Source organism: Aquarana catesbeiana, linkage group LG04 (genome assembly GCF_042186555.1).
Source record: "Aquarana catesbeiana isolate 2022-GZ linkage group LG04, ASM4218655v1, whole genome shotgun sequence".
In the NCBI taxonomy this organism is placed as follows: domain Eukaryota; kingdom Metazoa; phylum Chordata; class Amphibia; order Anura; family Ranidae; genus Aquarana; species Aquarana catesbeiana.
In genome coordinates, this window is record NC_133327.1 from 461,908,710 (window position 1) to 461,928,131 (window position 19,422).

General features: G+C 43.6%; 1 protein-coding gene across 1 annotated transcript; it reads right to left on the reverse strand.

The window, feature by feature from the left end:
• Positions 1-7,618: 7,618 nt before the first annotated feature.
• LOC141141269 (uncharacterized) lies at positions 7,619-10,361 on the reverse strand. The gene is made up of 2 exons (XM_073628948.1): positions 9,247-10,361; positions 7,619-8,951 (listed from the first exon to the last, which is right to left on the reverse strand). The coding sequence occupies exons 1-2, from the start codon at positions 10,359-10,361 to the stop codon at positions 7,619-7,621; spliced, it is 2,448 nt and encodes an 815-aa protein (XP_073485049.1).
• Between the last annotated feature and the right edge of the window lie 9,061 nt (positions 10,362-19,422).

The window sequence follows — 19,422 nt, forward strand, 5'->3', positions numbered from 1 at the left end:
TAAGGCCTTCGATTCTATTGAATGGCCTTATCTTTTCTCCTTACTGGAGAAATGGGGTTTCGGACCTAGTTTTCTAGGGACCCTTAAATCCTTATACTCCACTCCAAAAGCAGTAATTCGCTTACAATGTCATTACTCCAAACCCCTCTCTATTGCGAGAGGCACTAGACAGGGATGTCCTCTATCCCCTTTAATTTTTGCTATTGCGATCGAAACCCTAGCAATCGCAGTCAGATCGGACCCCAATATACTAGGAGTGAAATGCGGCGACCAAGTCCACAAATGCGGGCTATTTGCCGATGATATGCTCTTATTCATCACATCCCCAATCACTTCCCTCCCAAATCTGTGTAAACTCCTAAAGGAATTCTCACGGATCTCTGGTTTAAAGGTAAACTACTCAAAATCGTCGGCCTTGAACATTTCCCTCAAATCACATGTGGTCTCTTCCCTCCAGAATGCCTTTGAGTTTAGATGGAGCGATACTTTTATTGACTATTTGGGAATCAAGCTCACTGCAAAAACGGAGCTACTTTATTCGGCCAACTTCCCTCACACATACCGCAAACTAGAGACAGACCTAAGCAACTGGGCAAAGGGTGGGATCTCTTGGTTAGGTAGAATTCATGCAGTCAAGATGACTTTGCTACCTAGACTCCTTTACCTTTTCAGGGCCCTCCCAATAAATATTGTAAAAGATCATCTATCTGCTTTCCAAAGAAAAGTCATCAAGTTTATCTGGGGGGGTAAGGGACACAGACTCCAGCAAAACACCTTATTCTTATCCAGATCACAGGGGGGCTTAGGTCTCCCTCAGCTCTTCTGGTACTATCAAGCTGCCAGACTCGCCCAGTTATCGGTAGTGTATGCGAAGACAGAAAAGCCAGATTGGATCCAAATTGAGAGACAGGCTGTACCATCCCACACCCTAGATTTCCTATTGTGGGTCCCTCCTAGAAAGCGCCCCCCGATTCTCTCACCAACTCTCTCTCAATCCTTTAAATTATGGGACTCACTAAGAAACAATCGGGCCTTAATTTCAAATTGCCACCCATTTGCTCACATTTTCAATAACCCGGACTTTGTTCCGGGTCTAGACATCAAAGCATTTCGATGGTGGCTGGATAAGGGGATGTACCGGATCGGACACTTCTATACGAATTTAGGCCCTATTACCCTGGCCTTTTGTGTGAGCCACTTGGAGATGCCTACCTCGGAGCGATTCAGATTTCAGCAAATTCGTCATTTCCTCGCTCACATTGGGGAGGCAAAATCTACCCCCCACACATTCACGCCATACGAACTCTGGTGTGGGCGGTCTTCAGAGCAGAGGGGAGGCATCACCGTCATCTATCAGTCACTCGCCAATCAGTCAACCAAGACTCCTTATATGCTCGCATGGGAGTCGGACCTATCCATACAGTGGGACCTAGATAAATGGAGGATTACCTTTTTTAGGGCCTACAGGGGCATTAAGAATATCTCCATGATAGAGTCTAGTCTTAAGGTTATTACTAGGTGGTATCTATCTCCTGACAGATTAGCCAAAATGTTCCCCTCGGCTGACCCAAGGTGTTATGGAGGTTGTTTACTTAGGGGCTCGCTCTCCCATATATTCTGGGAATGCCCAAGATTGAGGACATTCTGGAATAAGATTTTCCTCTTGATCAGGAAAATTACCAAGATCCATATCCCGAAAACCCCAGCTATGGCGCTCCTAAATGACAACTTGCCCAGGGTTCCGAAGCTTGCCCGCAAACTAATTCACTTTATTTTTCTGGGCGCTAAGCTCACCATCGCCAAGGCCTGGAAGAAACCCAAAGTGTCCCTTAAGGCGGCGTTCTGGAAAATCTCCTGGATTATGGCCCAGGAGAAGCTCGCTAGCATTCTCAACAACACAAAAGACCAATTTGAGGCTATATGGGAGCCCTGGGCAAGTTTCATTGGTATTTCCTTGATTCCGGGTATACAACCATAACTCAGCTGGATGTTGCGGGGGTGCGGGGTTTCTTCCCGCGGGATGGCTCTCTTCTCTCTCCTCTCTCTCCTTTCTCCCCCCCCTCTCCATTTCACATTCTTTTCTTTCTCTTTATATACTTTATGTTTTGAACTGCAGACAGTTCGATGGTATTAGTGACACTTATGATCCCAGATGGTTTCTATCCTAAGGGATTAATATACTCTGATAATGTTTCCCTACTAGGATTATCTACATTTCAGCTATGATTGCTGGGGGGTTGGGGGGAGCTGATGGAGATTTCGCCGGTCACAGTGTGTTCCCTTTTGGGGTGCCGGTGGAATCCCTCAGGTCTCCTCCACCTACTCCTAGGATAGTCTAGGGATTTCCCTTTTTTTTTTTTTTTTTTTTTTTGTGTGTTTTCTTTAGGCCGATGGTGAAAAAGAAAAAAAAAAGAGAAAGAAGGAAGAAAAAAAAAAAAAAAAGAAAAGTAAAGAAGAAGATACAGGTCTGTGAGAGCCAGAAATCTTGCTTGTTTGTAGGTGTCAGAGAAGTTCCCGGAATAGGCTCAGTGCCGGGCACCCTGGGGTGTGCCGGTGTGCACTATAGCCCGTGCACGCTATTGTGCGGGCACGTGCAGGTGTGCGTGCACCTGTGCGCATAAGCGCGCGTGGCACTTGGCGCCAATCGCCCTATTTAAGCTGCCTGTGCACTTTGCTCGGTGCTGTCCGATCTGCAGCTCCCAGTATCTGTGTTCACCTGTCCTGTAACCTGTCTGAACGTCTGATCTCCTTACTACCGGCTCATCCATTGGATACTCTGTCTTCTGCCTGCATCTGACCCGGCCTGTCCTTGACTTTGAACCTGTCTGCTCCTTTGTACTACGCTGCCCGCCTGTTGCCAACTCTGCCTGTGACCTGGACTCTGAACCTGCCTGCTCCTTTGTACTGTGCTGCCCGCCTGTTGCCAACTCTGCCTGTGACCTGGACTCTGAACCTGCCTGCTCCTTTGTACTGTGCTGCCCGCCTGTTGCCAATTCTGCCTGTGACTGGACCTGCCTGCTCTGCTCCTGCTCTGCATCTGCTGCCTGTGTTCCAGCTGACTAGTGATCTCCAACCCACTTGCATCAGGATCCTGGGCCTCTACTTCCGTAAGTCACCCACCAGGCTCTCATACCACTCTGTGCTCCTGTGCCTCCTGTTCATACTACCAGGGGCTGCAAACCAGACACGTAAGGGAGACTTTCCCCTGCTGTTAGGGGCTCATCGGTCAGGTACGTGGAAGTCTGACAGTAGGTGACCAAATACTTATTTTCCACCATAATTTGCAAATAAATTCTTTCAAAAATCAGACAATCTGATTGTCTGGATTTGTTTCCACATTTTGTCTCTCATAGTTGAGGTATACCTATGATGACAATTACAGGCCTCTCTCATCTTTTTAAGTGGGAGAACTTCAACAATTGGTGGCTGACTAAATACTTTTTTGCCCCACTGTATATATGGAAAATTAAATAAACTTAAAAAAATGTTCTCTCAATCTCCATGTTATCACACTACATATGGCTGCAGTGTAAGCAGCTTATATAGTGTGGGGCGTGGATTTACCCCCTCTGAGCCATGATTGGCCAAAGGGACCCTGCCTTTGGCCAATCATGGCTCTCACAGCAGATCGCTCTGTGATTGGTCAAGGCATGCAGGTCTGGTGCATGCTTTGGCCAATCAGCAGCCGTCAATGCGCTGCAATCTCGCAGTGCATTATGGGGCACTCTGCGACACTCGAATTTGCAGCGAACGCCCCATATGTCTGCGAACAAATGAACATCCAATGTTCAGGTAGACCATCCCTAATATAAATTATAATAATTTTATTTATTGGCAAATAATATTTAATCCACACTGCCATGTCAAGGCATCGCTAATAATATACACAGATAAATACCAAATATGTCTTGTTTTAAAATTGCACACTCATGTGTACATTAAAATGATATTAAACCTTATTATTTTTTTTATAACAAAAATAACAAGCATGTCATACTTACATGTACTGTGCAATTCTTTTGCGCAGAGCAGCCCTAGGGTTGCCACATCATCCCTTTAATCCAGGACACATATGAATTACACAGGTTCTGAGGCTGATTTAATGCAGATAAGGCACCAAGTAAGTTTCATTACCACCTTAATCAGCCACAGAACCTGTGTAATTAATGTGTGTCCTAGAGTAAAGGGATGATGTGGCAACCCTAAGCAGCCCTGATGCTCCTTTTCTAGGGTCCCCTACCGGCACTCCAGGCCCCACCTCTTTGGCAAGTACACCTAAAGAAAGTTACATTCCCTGTGGCCACCCGTGCAGGCTCGCTCCCAAAGCACCCAGTCTATGTTTACTCACACAGACCAGGTGACTCGGCCATGCCTCCCACCATGCCTCCCACTCCCTTCTCACAGCATTTGATTGACAACAGCGGGAGCAAATGGATGCTGCTGTCAATCTGCATAATGAGAAGGGAGACAGTGGTGAGAGTCGCTGCTCTCTAGCACATCGCTGGATCGGATCAGGCTCATATAAGAATAAGAGGGGGTTTGTGTGAAAAAAATTATATTGAAAATTATATGAATTTAATTTGATTACTGCGTTGCATGAACGCACAATTGCCAGTTAAAGTAGCACAGTGCCACATAGCAAAAAAGGCCTAGTCGGGAAGGAGGCAAATCATTCTGGAGCTTAAGTGATTAATACCTACCTTCATAATTATAAAGCATTAGCGTCCCATCTCCTGCTTGTGGAGCCTCAAGCTCAGTATCATGGTCATCTCTATTGGTTGGATCTCGTAACATTGTAAATAGAAATATAAAAATACATTATTTAATAAATTGTAGAAAAAAAATATGTATTCAAATTACTTACAATGGGCATCAGACTTGTGCTCTCCAGGTACTCCCAGGATAGTATCTGGTCCAAGGCACCCCTTTAACTCCTCCTCTTACAGTATGTTGTAAATGTAACATCAGCTGGTGGTCCTCCTCCAGTACCTGTCTGAAATTTTGCTAAATAGCTTAATTTTTTCTTGATCTGCCCCTTTATGTCTGTTTAGACATTAATGGTTGTGTGTTGAGTTATTTTGAGGCGACAGCAAATTTACACAGTATATACAAGCTGTACACTCACTACTTTACATTGTAGCAAAGTGTAATTTCTTCAGTGTTGTCACATGAAAAGATATAATATAATATTTACAAAAACGTGAGGGGTGTACTCACGTTTGTGAGATACTGTATATACAGTTGTGCTCATAAGTAGGGTTGTCCCGATACCGATACTAGTATCGGTATCGGCACCGATACCGAGCATTTGCCCAAGTACTTGTACTCGGGCAAATGCTCCCGATGCTTCCCCCGATACCTAGAGGACAGCTGTGATCGGTGCGTGGGGGAGTTACAAGATTCTCCCCCAGCGGCTTTCACCAGCTTTAGTGACATACAGCGGTGATCGCTCACAGCTGACTGTCACTGCATCCTCCTCCGTGCCCCCTCCGTTCCTCTGTCCCCCTCCGCTGTCCCCTGCATTCCTATCTTCTTATCTGTCCCCCTCCGTACTCCCCCTTCGTTCCTCTCTCCTTATCTGTCCCCCTCCGTTCTCCCCCTCCGTTCCTCTCTCCTTATCTGTCCCCTGCATTCCTCTCTCCTTATCTGTCTCCTCCGTTCTCCCCCTCAGTTCCTCCGTCCTCCCCCTCCTTCCTTTGTGTATGGAGAGAGTCAGCTGACTCTGTCCATTCACATAACTGAAACATTGTAATCTCCTGTGATTAAGATGTGTCAGTTTATGAATGGAGAGAAGCCGCTGTCTTCTCACCATTCATTCTCAGTGCAGCTGACGCTGCAGAGAAAGGGACTGGGGAATCTCTATCCTCTGTCTCTTTCTCTGTCTCAAGGGGGAGATATCAGAGGTCTGTTAAGACCCCTGATATCTCACCAAAGCCCCCCAAAAGGGCTGATTAAAAAAAAAAAAAAAAAACACACAATAAAGAATAAAAAAATATTATTGTAAAAAATAAAAATTGTTAAAAAAAACAAAAAAAAAAACCACACACACATACAACGTTCACCCCCCCACCCCCCAAAAATAGCAAAAAAAAAACTGTCACGTGACATTAAAAAAAAAGTATCGGTAATCGGTATCGGCGAGTACTTGAAAAAATATATATATATATTTATGGTCGGAGCCCTCCGTCCTGATAGATATGAAACACATAAACACGTCACAAGACTAACAACATAAATAGACCTGAAGTGCGCCCTGGCCTGCTGTATGGTAAACCCAGATCTGCTGGGCGGTATGCCAGAGAAGGGCGCATACCTTAAGAAAGTAATGGATATTTCTGTAGAGAAATTGTTTGAAGAGAAGTGCCTTGAGAAGGGGAATGGGTGGGTGGGTACCGCGCACTGGAACTGACACAGACTATTGTGGATGGTCTGGCTATATACCCTCCGGGCTCCTCCCATAATTTCAGGCCGGTAAACCGGCCTTCCTATTTATGGTCGGAGCCCTCCGTCCTGATAGATATGAAACACATAAACACGTCACAAGACTAACAACATAAATAGACCTGAAGTGTGCCCTGGCCTGCTGTATGGTAAACCCAGATCTGCTGGGCGGTATGCCAGAGAAGGGCGCAAAAAGACTTGGTTTAGGGAGGTAATGTTTTATTTAAGTTTATGGTCTTCTTACAGAGCGAGCTTGCAAAAGGCTCGTGACATTTCTACTTGTGGATTGGGAATATAGCGAGCAAAGCAGGTGGATTTCCACCTTCCCATTTTCCTGATCACGTGGTCCGGGACTCCGTTTCGTGAGGCTGCTGATGCTGCTCCAATACGGAAAGAATGTCCAGAATAACGGTTGGGGTCAAGGCCTAAGTTGCGCAGAAGGATCCTGACGTGAGTAGTGAACTGGTTGGTACTAAGCGGGCTGATCGGGAACGGCAGCAATGGGCTGTCCTGCGAGGGATCAAGTAAATGGGCTAATAGACTATCTAGGATGGCTACGGGGTACCAGGCGTTGTGCGTTCTGAAGAGCTTGATGTCAACCCCTGGACCGGACTGTTGTGTTTTGGATACCTCGAGGTGTATCGTGAAGTGGCTGTGGTGACGCGTGAGGTGGCGTCTGCGTAAGGCCCTATGACTGGTGCTGCTGACTGTGAATTCGCTGGGTCGTAGAAAGCCATAAAATGCCAGGTAGATGGCGGCTTGGATGACCAAGCTGGGCAAAAACCGAAAGGTGAGCGTGAGAGTATGGTGGACATGTCTCGAAACATGGCACTGGTGACTGGTAAGCGTTTACCGCTAACTTGGGGTTTCTGCTTGTGGATGCCTCGGAGGATGGCCTTGACCGCATGGGTAGCGAACAAAGATGGTTTGTTAGGATCTAGAAAAGAGGTGAAATGCTGGATGCCAGCTAGGTAGAGTCTAATAGTGTTGTAGGATAACTTCAGCTGAGTGTGGCAGTATGAAATGAAGGCCAGGATATGATGGAGATCTCCTGGTATAGCCCCGGGGTTAGCCTCTAGAAACCTGTGATAGCTTTTCCAGGCAGCATGGTAGCCTTTCAGGGTATTGTGAGATAGTGACTGGTTAATCAGACTAGTGGCGTTATGAAGATGTCGCTTCAATCCAGGGTTAGCTGTGACCAATGTGGGATAGCAGACATGGTCGGGTCGGCTCCAGGTTCCTGCGAAAAGAAGGTTGTGTAGTTAAAGCGAGATAGCGCGTCGGCCGAAGTGTTGCATTTACCGGGGATATGAACGCAGAGGACATTAAATTGGTGCTGTAGTGAGAGTTGCACCAGCCTGCGTAGGAAGGACATGATGGCCAAGGACTTGGAGCGACCTTTGTTTATAATAGAGGCTGTGGCTAGATTATCTGTGGAAAATGTCACTGTTTGTCCTACCCAGTTGTTGCCCCAGACGTGGGCTGCTGCAACAATGGGGTAAATCTCGAACATCGAGGAGGATTGACTGAACCCGGGGATCGAGAGTATTTCTGGCGGCCATGGTGCTGCGAACCAGTGGTGGCCAAAAATAGCTGCAAAACCTGTGGAGGCTGCGGCGTCCGTGATTATTTGGGGTGAAGTGGGAGACGCTGATGGGATAAACATCGAAATGCCGTTCCAGTTTGTTAGAAAATCGTCCCACCTGGCTAGGTCAGCTACGGCTGCCTTGTCTAGTTTAAATATTAGGTCGGGGTCTTGTACCTGGGAAAGGAACACCAGGAGACGTGAGACGAAGGATCGCCCTTGAGGGATGATCCTTATGGCAAAGTTCAGCATGCCAAGGAGGGATTGCAGTTGCTTTTTTGTGCAGCCTTGCGTATTAGTAAATGTGTGGATGACTGTCCTGATGGGGGTCAATTTGTCGGGAGGCAGACTAGCTTGCATGGTGTGAGTGTTGAGTATGATACCCAAGAAGGTGACGATCTGTGCCGGGCCTTCTACCTTCTTATCCGCTAAAGGTACGTTAAGATTATGAAAGATTGTTCTGAGGCTGTTTAGATCAACTGGGGGCTCGTTGGGTTTCTCTATGAGTAGGAAGTCGTCTAAGTAGTGGATCACTTTCTGACAGGACGCATGTTGTGAGAGAATCCAGGAAAGAGACTGAGCGAAAGTGTCGAATAGCCACGGGCTGCTTTTGGAGCCGAACGTTAACTTGGTGGCGAAATAGTATAGACCTTTCCATTTGATTCCGTGCCACCGCCATAGGCACGGATCAATTGGCAACAATTTGAATGCGTCCGAGATGTCTGCTTTAGACAACCAGGCGCCTGCTCCTGCGAGAATGATGGATTGAATAGCTGAGTCTACCGTTGAATATTTAAGTGTAAACTCTTCTGAAGGTATTAGGGAATTTAAACTGGGTATATGGGAACAATGAGGCGTGGACAAATCATAAACTAAACGAAGTTTATTTGAAAACTTGCCCTTCACAAGGCCGATAGGGCTGACTCTCCATACAGAAAAAAGGTGATTGTGTAAAGGGGCCGATTATGTATCCCCGGTCTAGTTCTGTTTGCAGCAGGGTGGTGATGGTTTCCTCGTCGGTAGCGGCTGACAGCAGGTTTTTGCATTCGTGAGTTGTGTTTGGGAGTGTGATAAGTCCGGTGTGAAAGCCTGTCGTGAATCCCCGGATGAGAAAGGCTGCCAGTGAAGGTGTTGGGTGTGAGGCGAGGTAAAACGCGAGCCATCCGACGTGCACTCGGCTTAGTCATTCGGGTTTAGGCTGTTTCATAGTGCAAGCGTACCTGGGGTGAGCTTTGTGGCATGTGAGACAGACATGAAGTAGTTTGCAGTGGGGGAAGTTACAACCCCCAAAGTTGAAGTTATTGCATATGGTTGCTCCCCCTAGTGCCTGGATGGGTCGTCCTAATCTGTCTGCCTGAGCCGGCTGAGTAAATGCCGTTGAGTGACGAGTGACGCTGGGAAAGAAGCGAGGGTTGGGGGGGCGTCTGCCACCTGACTCGGAGCACCAGTTGGCCGTATGGGTGGACGACTGGCAGTTGGTACAGAGTGGGGAACGTAGGCCAGCGAAATGGCGACAGAACAGCTCTGTATCGATGGTACTCCAGTTGGTTTTTACTTGAAACTGGGAAAGTCTAGCTGCTGCTTTTGCTGAAAATGACCTGTGATAGTGATAAAAGGAGCATCCCCCATATTTATAACCTAGATCTACTATTGCGTGTAGGTATAGGTCCAGCTCCTCTCTCCTGTTGGGGTTGACCGTGCATAGCACGTCTCTGAACATGCCAAATGCTAGTACGAACTCCGCAATATTGAGTTTGCGGGTAAGCCTATGGTCTTTGGCCTTTAGGACGACGGAAACGTCTCCCCACGCATAGGACTTGTTTTCGGCTGGGTCGTGTACTGCGATGAGGAGGGATGCCAAGTTAATGTCCTTCCCATCCATGATGTCCTTCCTGATGCCTGCTGGGACGAGATGTGCGGGGAGGACGTAGGTATAGATGTCGGGCGTACCTGTAAGGAGAGGCATGGGGGTGGCGGTGGTTACTGTAGATGGTGAGGGTGCAGCTTGATGTACCTCCAGGGTTCCCACTCTTGTCTGGACATCAGTGACTGCTGCCGATAGTGTGGTCACCAAGGAGTGCAGCTGAGTGATTGCTGATGAGATTGACTGTAGTGATGCCTGGGTGCCCGATTGGGCTGCCGCTGGCGGAGGAAATAGCAAGCTGAAAAGCTCAGCTTTCCTAGCAGTCGCAGGGAAAGGTATTCCCCTGCGCCGTAGTTCAGCTGTAAGCTTGGGGATGGTCCAAGCTCTGAGAGACTGTAAGTCGTCGTTTGCTGAGTCTGCCCCAGGTGACGACGGGGTGGAGGCGAGGTCCTCGCTGCTGGCCTGCGACATGGTGTCCGCTGCCTTGAAGTCCTAGTAGTGGAGTTTTAGTTTTTTGAGGTCGAGACTTGGGTCGATCGGGAAGCTGAGGAAGATACTGTCCACACCTGTTGCAGGATGGATCAACTGAAGAACTCTACTGACCTGAAAGGGGGAAGGGTTGGAGAAATCGATGAGTAGCCGTGTTGCTACGAAAGATGAATGGCTGTATGAAGCCATTTCGTAAATGTTTGCGGTGATTTACAAAGTAAAAGAGTTTTTTTTTTTTTTTTTTTTTGGGATGTGCGGTGGGGTTTTTTGCTGTGCCGGGGGTCTTGGATCACTGAGCCGGTATGCGACTGGGCTGGGATTGGTTTGAATGAAAGAAGCACGCTGTTGGTGAGTGCTTGTATGCTGAAGATCCGAATCGCAGAGCCGCTGTTTGCGACTGGACTCGAATCGGTGGGATGAAAGAAGCACACTGCTGGTGAGTGCTTGTGTATGCTAAAGATTTGAAGCATTGAGTCGCTTTTGCGACTGGACTCAGATCGGTCGGATGAAAGAAGCACACTGCTGGTGAGTGCTTGTGTATGCTAAAGATTTGAAGCATTGAGTCGCTTTGCGACTGGACTCAGATCAGTCGGATGAAAGAAGCACACTGCTGGTGAGTGTTTGTATGCTGAAGATCCGAATCGCAGAGCCGCTGTTTGCGACTGGACTCGGATCGGTGGGATGAAAGAAGCACACTGTTGGTGAGTGCTTGTATGCTGAAGATCCGAATCGCAGAGCCGCTGTTTGCGACTGGACTTGGATCGGTGGGATGAAAGAAGCACACTTGTTGGTGAGTGCTTGTGTATGCTAAAGTTTTGAAGCATTGAGTCGCTTTTGCGACTGGACTCAGATCGGTCGGATGAAAGAAGCACACTGCTGGTGAGTGCTTGTATGCTGAAGATCCGAATCGCAGAGCCGCTGTTTGCGACTGGACTCGGATCGGTGGGATGAAAGAAGCACGCTGTTGGTGAGTGCTTGTATGCTGAAGATCCGAATCGCAGAGCCGCTGTTTGCGACTGGACTCGAATCGGTGGGATGAAAGAAGCACACTGCTGGTGAGTGCTTGTGTATGCTAAAGATTTGAAGCATTGAGTCGCTTTTGCGACTGGACTCAGATCGGTCGGATGAAAGAAGCACACTGCTGGTGAGTGCTTGTATGCTGAAGATCCGAATCGCAGAGCCGCTGTTTGCGACTGGACTCGGATCGGTGGGATGAAAGAAGCACACTGTTGGTGAGTGCTTGTATGCTGAAGATCTGAATCGCAGAGCCGCTGTTTTGCGACTGGACTCGGATCGGTGGGATGAAAGAAGCACACTGTTGGTGAGTGCTTGTGTATGCTGAGGATCCGAATCATTGAGCCGGTGTTGCGACTGGACTTGGATCGGTTGGTGATGTTTGTATTGCCAAGGATCCGAATCTTTAAGCCGGTGCTGCGACTGGACTCGGATCGGTTGGTGGAGTTCGTTTTGCAGAGGATCCGAATCTTTGCGCTGATTATGCGACTAGATTCAGATTGGTTGTGGACGTAAGGGGCTCGAATGAGGAACGGAGAAAGGCAGTAAGTACGGATGTGTGCGAATAACCGAGTAAGACCTACGAAGTTGTAGGTGGTTTACGAAGGGGAACATAAAGTAACGGTTCGGTAGCAGGAAAGCACTACCTGCGACAGTGAGTGTGGGACAATTGATAAAAACCTACGACCAATCTCGAAGGACATGCAGTGAGTTGGTAGAGTCGGCCTCTGCAATGCATCTGATATGAATCAGTTTGTAAAACATATTAAATTAATCCGATATAAATCGGTAGTAAGGAGTATCTGATACAAATTGGTTGTAGAGTGTATGCCATCCCTTACTGTGAAACTGAACACCTATCAACCACCCATCCCCCCAGGCTAATCAAGTGCAGAGAAGGCACCAGGTGGGCTCAACCACACCTCAATCAGCCACAGAAACCTATACAAACGATATATGCTGATCTCCTAATGAATGAGATGGCAACCCCATGGAGCATGAATTTTTTGACCAGTGAAGCCTATTGCGAGTGATATTGAGAACGACCGACAGTGACTGGAGGCTTGGGTCTACGAATGAATCGTATATTTGTCAGAAGGAACTTTACGAATGTACTATGCCTGTGCTGAATGATGTCGGGACATGAGCGACAACAACTCCGGGGCAGGTTTTTTCACAAAAGGGGTGCAGGATAAGAAGCATAATAAACCGCAAGATTTTGCACATGACACGAAAGTTTGGATACTACCTGCGACCGTGAGTGGGAACCGCCGACGAAGACCACGAATGAAAAGCCGGAGTGCACCTGCGATTGAATGCACAGACTGCCGAACATGAGGTGAGCTGGGAAGAGTCAGCCCTGTGATGTGAGCTACCGCGCACTGGAACTGACACAGACCATTGTGGATGGTCTGGCTATATACCCTCCGGGCTCCTCCCATAATTTCAGGCCGGTAAACCGGCCTTCCTATATATATATATATATATATATATATATTTTTTTTTTTTTTTTTTTTACTACTTTCATTAAAATAATATTATTAAAGTACATTTTTAATATTTTTTTTTTTATTTATTATTGTCATTTCTTTTATAAACCCTAAAATATGGTTCTACTTATGGACTGTTCTATTTCAGTCATACAGGGGTTTCACAATTAGAAAAAAATATTTTATTTTAATTTATTAATCACTATTTTTATTTGTATACTTTGTTAAAATGATTTCTTACTGATTTAATAAATGTATTCTTCAATTATCTGAATGGTGTATATCTGCATGGCATATGTGGATTCAGTACATTACTGTACACTATTCACATTAATATGCACATGTCTGATGTTTAAATTTTGATAAAAATAATATTTTTTCATTAATGGGGTTAATGTATATTGTGTAGGGGGAATGTAACTTTAGTTGTTTTATTAATATGAGATGTGTCGGGTGAGATGCTTCGTGTTATATTTTCATGAGAATGCCTGAGGAGTCAGTACATGATAAACGTAGTAAGAAGCATGGTGAGATTTTTGTTGTAATTTTTGCCACAAAAATGAAGAAAACAAACAATATTTGATTTGAGTAGTGAAAAACTGACAAAAGTTGTAATTTTAACAAGTTATTTCTCATAATTTCAGAAATGGCATACTTGCAATTAAACCCCAAAACACATTTTTCTACTCCTTAGTTTCCTACCTGCAATTTTAGGCTGGCAAGGGGTATGAATTATACATCTGATTTCCTGCCTCCCTATCATATTTTTGCATCTAATTACCTAACAAATTTTTGGAGGCCCTGGGGCACCAGGACCAATAAAACACCCACAAAATGGCCACATTTTTAGAGTGAACACCCCCAAGATATTTTTATGAAGCATGAAAAGTCTTTTAAAGATTTCATTTTTTGTCACGTTTTTGGAAAATGTTGAAAGAAAAAGTTAATTTTTTTACATTAACTTGTAAGTTTAATCAGATATTTCTCCCACACAGAATGTACATACTTTGAACTACATTTGTGTGTATGTTTTTGGCTGGTGCTGCTTCCTACTATACCCTTAATGTGGATTTTATAGAGGTAGGATATGGTTATCCTTGGCAATATGTCTTTTCTCTCCTACTGATTCATGTCTGTTAAAAGGAGCTATCTTTCGGACATGAAGTAATCTAATATCAATAGTAGAAATGAATACTTTCCCTACCTTCTTAATAGATTATACACTGAGGAGAGATTGTAGGAAGATTGAGGGACAACATCCATTAATACGCCCCCTGTTGGTGCCACTTGAAGGACTTGTGTGGATGAGTGGGGAATCGCCCGGTACAACTGTGTCTGTTTGACATAGGTGTTGCCTGTTCATGATGTCAGCACTGGTCTAGCAGTGAATGTTCACGTTGGCCGTTATGGGTATGCTCTTTGTGCAACTACTATGCTGTATGTCCGACTTTTGAAACAACTGTTTAAAATGACTCACTATACTGTTACTAATTAACGTATTCGAATTTTATTGTACAGTGTGATCCCTTCCTGACAAGTGCCCCTGACGTTTTTGGTCCTGAAACGCGTTGGGCCGTCTGGACCTTACATGGGAGTTCACCACCATTGTCATCAGTGTTTTAATTGGTTTGGAAATTGTAAAAATATATATTTGTATACAACTCTTGAATAAATTATATTATATTTTTTTTTGTACTTTGTTGCCGTTAAAGTCCCAGTTATTCTTGGGGGGTATTTCCTTTCTTATCTATCACATTAGGGATGTTGGCAACTTAAATTGGTTTAGCTGGATGTTCTCTCTTTTTATGCCTACTTTGAATTACAATACAAAACATATTCGGATACTACTCCCAAGTCTGGGGATACCACGTGAGACTTTTTCAATGGTTGGACTGATTTTCTACCGGACACTGTATCTTCTGTATCACAAAAATCAACCAACATTGTATGAGTGTACTGTATTGCTTTCCTCAGTACATAGTAGGCAAGGTTGAAAAAAGGCAATCAGGGGCAGGAGGCGGAGCCTAGCAGAGCAGACATGCATTGTTAGAGCTCCACACCGCTGAGGAGAGAAGAGAAGGACAAAGCGGAGCCTGCAGGCTCAAAAGGTATCCATTTGAAACTTTTTGCCCCAGGGAACAAACTGTGAAAGTTTGGGCAGGAAATATGGCACTGGGAGGAAACCGTGGCAGAAATAAAAATCACCTCACAAAGAGCTCACAGGCACTCACTGCAGCTGAAGCAGCTCCAGTCACCTCACAAGATACAGCATCAGGGCGCTCTCACAGACAGAAAATGTCACAGCAAGACTCTCCATTTGAGGCAGATACAGAACAAATCCTCTCACAAACTTCTCCACAAGCCTCCTCAGTATCCCCAGTAATATTATTACAATTTGAAAAGATGCTTCATAAGGCTTTAAAACAAACCTCAGACCAAATAACAAAAAGCCTAAACAAAGAAATAAGAGAGCTGGGAAACCGCACCGCAGCCTTAGAAATAAAAATGGATGCAATTGAAATTACAACCCAAGAAAATGTAACAGAATTGGAACAATTAAAAAAAGAGAATTTAATACTTCAAACTAAGCTCGAAGATTACGAAAATAGAGCCAGACGTTCAAACTTGCGCATAAGGGGAATACCTGAAACTGTGACAGACCTGCAATCTACTATTACTGCTCTATTACAAGAACTAAAGCCAGATATCCCTATTGAACGTTTAGAACTGGACAGAGTACACAGAGCCCTCACAGCCAAAAAGAAAGATGGACCCCCACGTGATATAATCACAAAATTTCATTATTACAGAACGAAAGAACAAATACTAATTGCTGCAAGAGAAAAAAAGGAACTTAATTTTCAAGGACACAATTATCAAATTTTTGCTGACCTATCCCAACTTACTATTACTAAAAGACGATCCATGAAACCCCAACTAATGGAACTGCAACGCCACAACATTATGTATCAATGGGGCTTCCCCTTTTCAGTCAGATTTAACTACCAAGGTACAATTTACAGAAGCAGATCAGCAGATGAACTACAACAAACCCTTTTAAAATTAAATCTGACAGAACCCACAAGCAGCAACACTCCCACACGCAGAAGAATGGCATCATCTTCACCTTCAGGCAGCACCCAGAAAATTTCAGAACAAAATGGGAATCATCATTCTCACAAAAGAGGCCGTTATGCCACATCATCCATGGACCAAGAAGATTCAGTGGACTGACATCCTAATTCCTGATATCTCTTCATTTATTATACTAAGAGATGGTTCTCTATAAAAAACCTATATTTATAACTGAATGTAACTGCATTCTGATAGTCACACACTGTGTGGTATCATGTTACATTCCAGTTATATTTCTTATTACTTCTGATTCATATAGCCTTAGAATATGTAAGTGAAATAAGGAAATTCTTGTTCAGTTATATATTATCAGGTAATAACAATAGATTTATTACTTTTTAGGACAAATATATTCAATAATCCAGAAGTAATGGAAGTTTTTTCTTTCTTTTCTTAAAACAAATATATTATTACCTAACTAGTTCCTAGAATTATGTTTTTGTTTATTCTAATCTGAAGCAATACAACCTCTATTTTATGAGTTAACATATCTAAACAGTTACATATGAATAAAATATGTAATTGTTTACTCTAAAAGGGTTAAAATCCCAAAATAATTCAAACTATCTTCATCAATACCAAAGTTATTAACAGTACCTTTCTAACTGAATTATTTAGCCTAGGGCAAGACTAACCATATACAACCACCCTGGAATAAATAATTTTAACAAAAACTATATTCTGCACTCCAATTAATGAAACATCATTTTGATGTCTTTTGACATAGCACTTCTCTCCTGTAAGTGGAAGATCCGTGTACCCCCATTAGCCCTCCTCATTCTCCCAACCATATTATGTGGGAGTGTGACGAAGGCACTTATTCCCCTGAGAGAGATATTTATTCTCTTTCACGGGTAAATTGTGATTACTTGCAAAAAATAATTTATACAATGTATCATCTAAACTCATATGTTTTTTGTTTACTCTTTACTCCAGAATTCACTGGTTTCTTTTCTATCTATTCATCTCTTCAGTCCACACAGGTTGATCTGCGCAGTCAGCTCTGCATAACAAAAAGTAAGTCAAAACTATTTGATCTATTGCCATGGCACCACTGAATATACTTTCCCTGAATGTTCAGGGAATAAATGTCCCTCAAAAAAGGACCAAAGCCTTCCGTACTTTCCATAACAAGAAGGCTCACATAGTATGCCTCCAAGAAACACACTTCACCAAAGATTCTACTCCAAAATATATTTCTCCTTTTTATCAACAAATTTACACGGCTTCTGCCTGTACCAAGCAAAGGGGAACTCTAATTGCATTTCACCGATCCACACCATTCACCTTATCATCAGAAATTAAAGACCCAGAAGGTAGATACCTGATACTCATGGGTTATATAATGGATACAGCAATCACGGTGATTTCCTACTACGCTCCTAACAAACAACCTACACCATTCCTCTCACATATATTACAAGTGATTAATACACACAAAATAGGAACAGTGATAATGTGTGGGGATTCGAACCAGGTCCTCCTCCCATTTCTAGATAAATCACCTTTTACACCATCCAAAATAACCTCTAGATTACCTTTTTCTCAACTTCTTTCCAAATACAATCTGGTAGATTCATGGAGAGAAAGTAACCCAATGAAAAAGAAATTCACTTATTTCTCGCACCCTCATCAAACCTTCACCAGAATAGATCATATTTTTCTAACAATAGGAATGATACCAGAAATTATTGCATCAGATATAATTCCGATTCCGTGGTCTGACCATAATGCAGTATACACGACTATAGCCTCAGCCATACCAAAAGCGCATGACCCAACGTGGTACTTACCGGACATAATGCTCAAACACCCACTACATCAGATGGCCATTGAACAAGCTTTAAAGGAATACATATCAATTAATAATACAACAGACATTTCCCCAATAACACTGTGGGAAGCTCATAAGCCTGTCTTGCGTGGTACAATACAAAGACAAATGGCACTATTTAAACGGGAACGCAAAAATCTAGCAAAAAAACTAGAACTCAATTTTAATGCAGCCTACATATCATTTCAAGATAATCCATCTCAGAGTACAAAATCTCATCTGGAAAAATCTAGATTGGAATACGATCTATTTCTCACTGAGTCAGTTGATAAATCCCTCAAACGCTCCAAACACAATTTCTACATGAATACAAACAAACCAGGTACATATTTGGCTCGGGCATTAAATTCAACTAACAAATTTTTCAAACCAATACGTTTGAAATTATCAAAAAATGTTTACACTTGTAATCCAGTTAAAATAGTCCATAAATTTCACTCACATCTCGCAACTTTATACAAGACAAACAATGAATTTAATCCTACAGAGGCTGAATCCTTCTTCTCAAAAATAACCTTACCTGAGTTATCTCAGAATCAAAAAAGCAGTTTGGATGAGCCTATAACTATAGATGAAGTTGCTAACGCCATAAAAGACCTAAAACTTAACAAAAGACCAGGCCCAGACGGCTACTCGGCTTTATACTATAAAACATTCTCAGAAATACTCTCTCCAATTCTCACTGAAACTTTTAACAAACTTCTAGATGGACATTCTTTTCAGCAAGAAACACTAATGGCAATTGTTTGTATGATCCCAAAACCCCTTTCTGATGATACTTCCTGTGTGAATTATCGGCCTATCTCTCTGTTAAACCTCGATATTAAATTATTAGCAAAAATAATAGCAAAACGCCTCAATAGCATTATAGGAAAATTAATACATAGAGATCAAGTAGGCTTCATGCCAAATAGACAGGCAGGTGATAATATACGCAGGGCAGTGTTATTGGCACATATTGCTAAAAAACGGAAAATCCCTTTATGTTTTCTATCTCTCGATATTAAGAGGGCATTTGACACAGTATCCTGGCAATATATGCAATATTCATTACAAAAATGGGGTTTTGGACCCCACTTTTTAACATGGATCAAAGCATTATATAATAAACCCAAAGCCTATATAAAATATGCTGGATACAAATCTGAAGCCTTTAATATCGAAAGAGGTACCCGACAGGGTTGCCCATTATCTCCCTTATTATTTGCCCTTATACTCGAACCCATGGCCCAATACATCAGAACAAACCAAACTATAACTGGCATTGAAGTAGGAGGTATTACACACAAATTATGTATATTTGCAGACGATATATTACTTTTTCTATCATCACCACAGGTCTCTGGTCCTAACTTAATACCAGCTCTTGATGGATTTGCAGCCCTATCCGGCCTTATGATTAATCCTAAGAAATGCCTAGTGCTTAATATTTCATTTACAAACATGGAATTGATCCCGGCTAGGGCTGCACTCCCATTCACATGGGCAGAAAAATCAATCCCATATCTTGGAATTCATTTAACAGCATCTCATTCTGACTTATTCTCAACCAATTATCCTCCTGTATTAA

What these genes read in the sequence shown, in the direction of transcription:
- LOC141141269 (XM_073628948.1), bottom strand. Translation starts at nt 10,361, where the DNA reads ATGTCGCAGGCCAGCAGCGAGGACCTCGCCTCCACCCCGTCGTCACCT. An exon ending in TGCCACAAAGCTCACCCCAG is followed by an intron (nt 8,952 to 9,246) that starts GTACGCTTGCAC and finishes TTCTGTATGGAG; the next exon opens with AGTCAGCCCTATCGGCCTTG.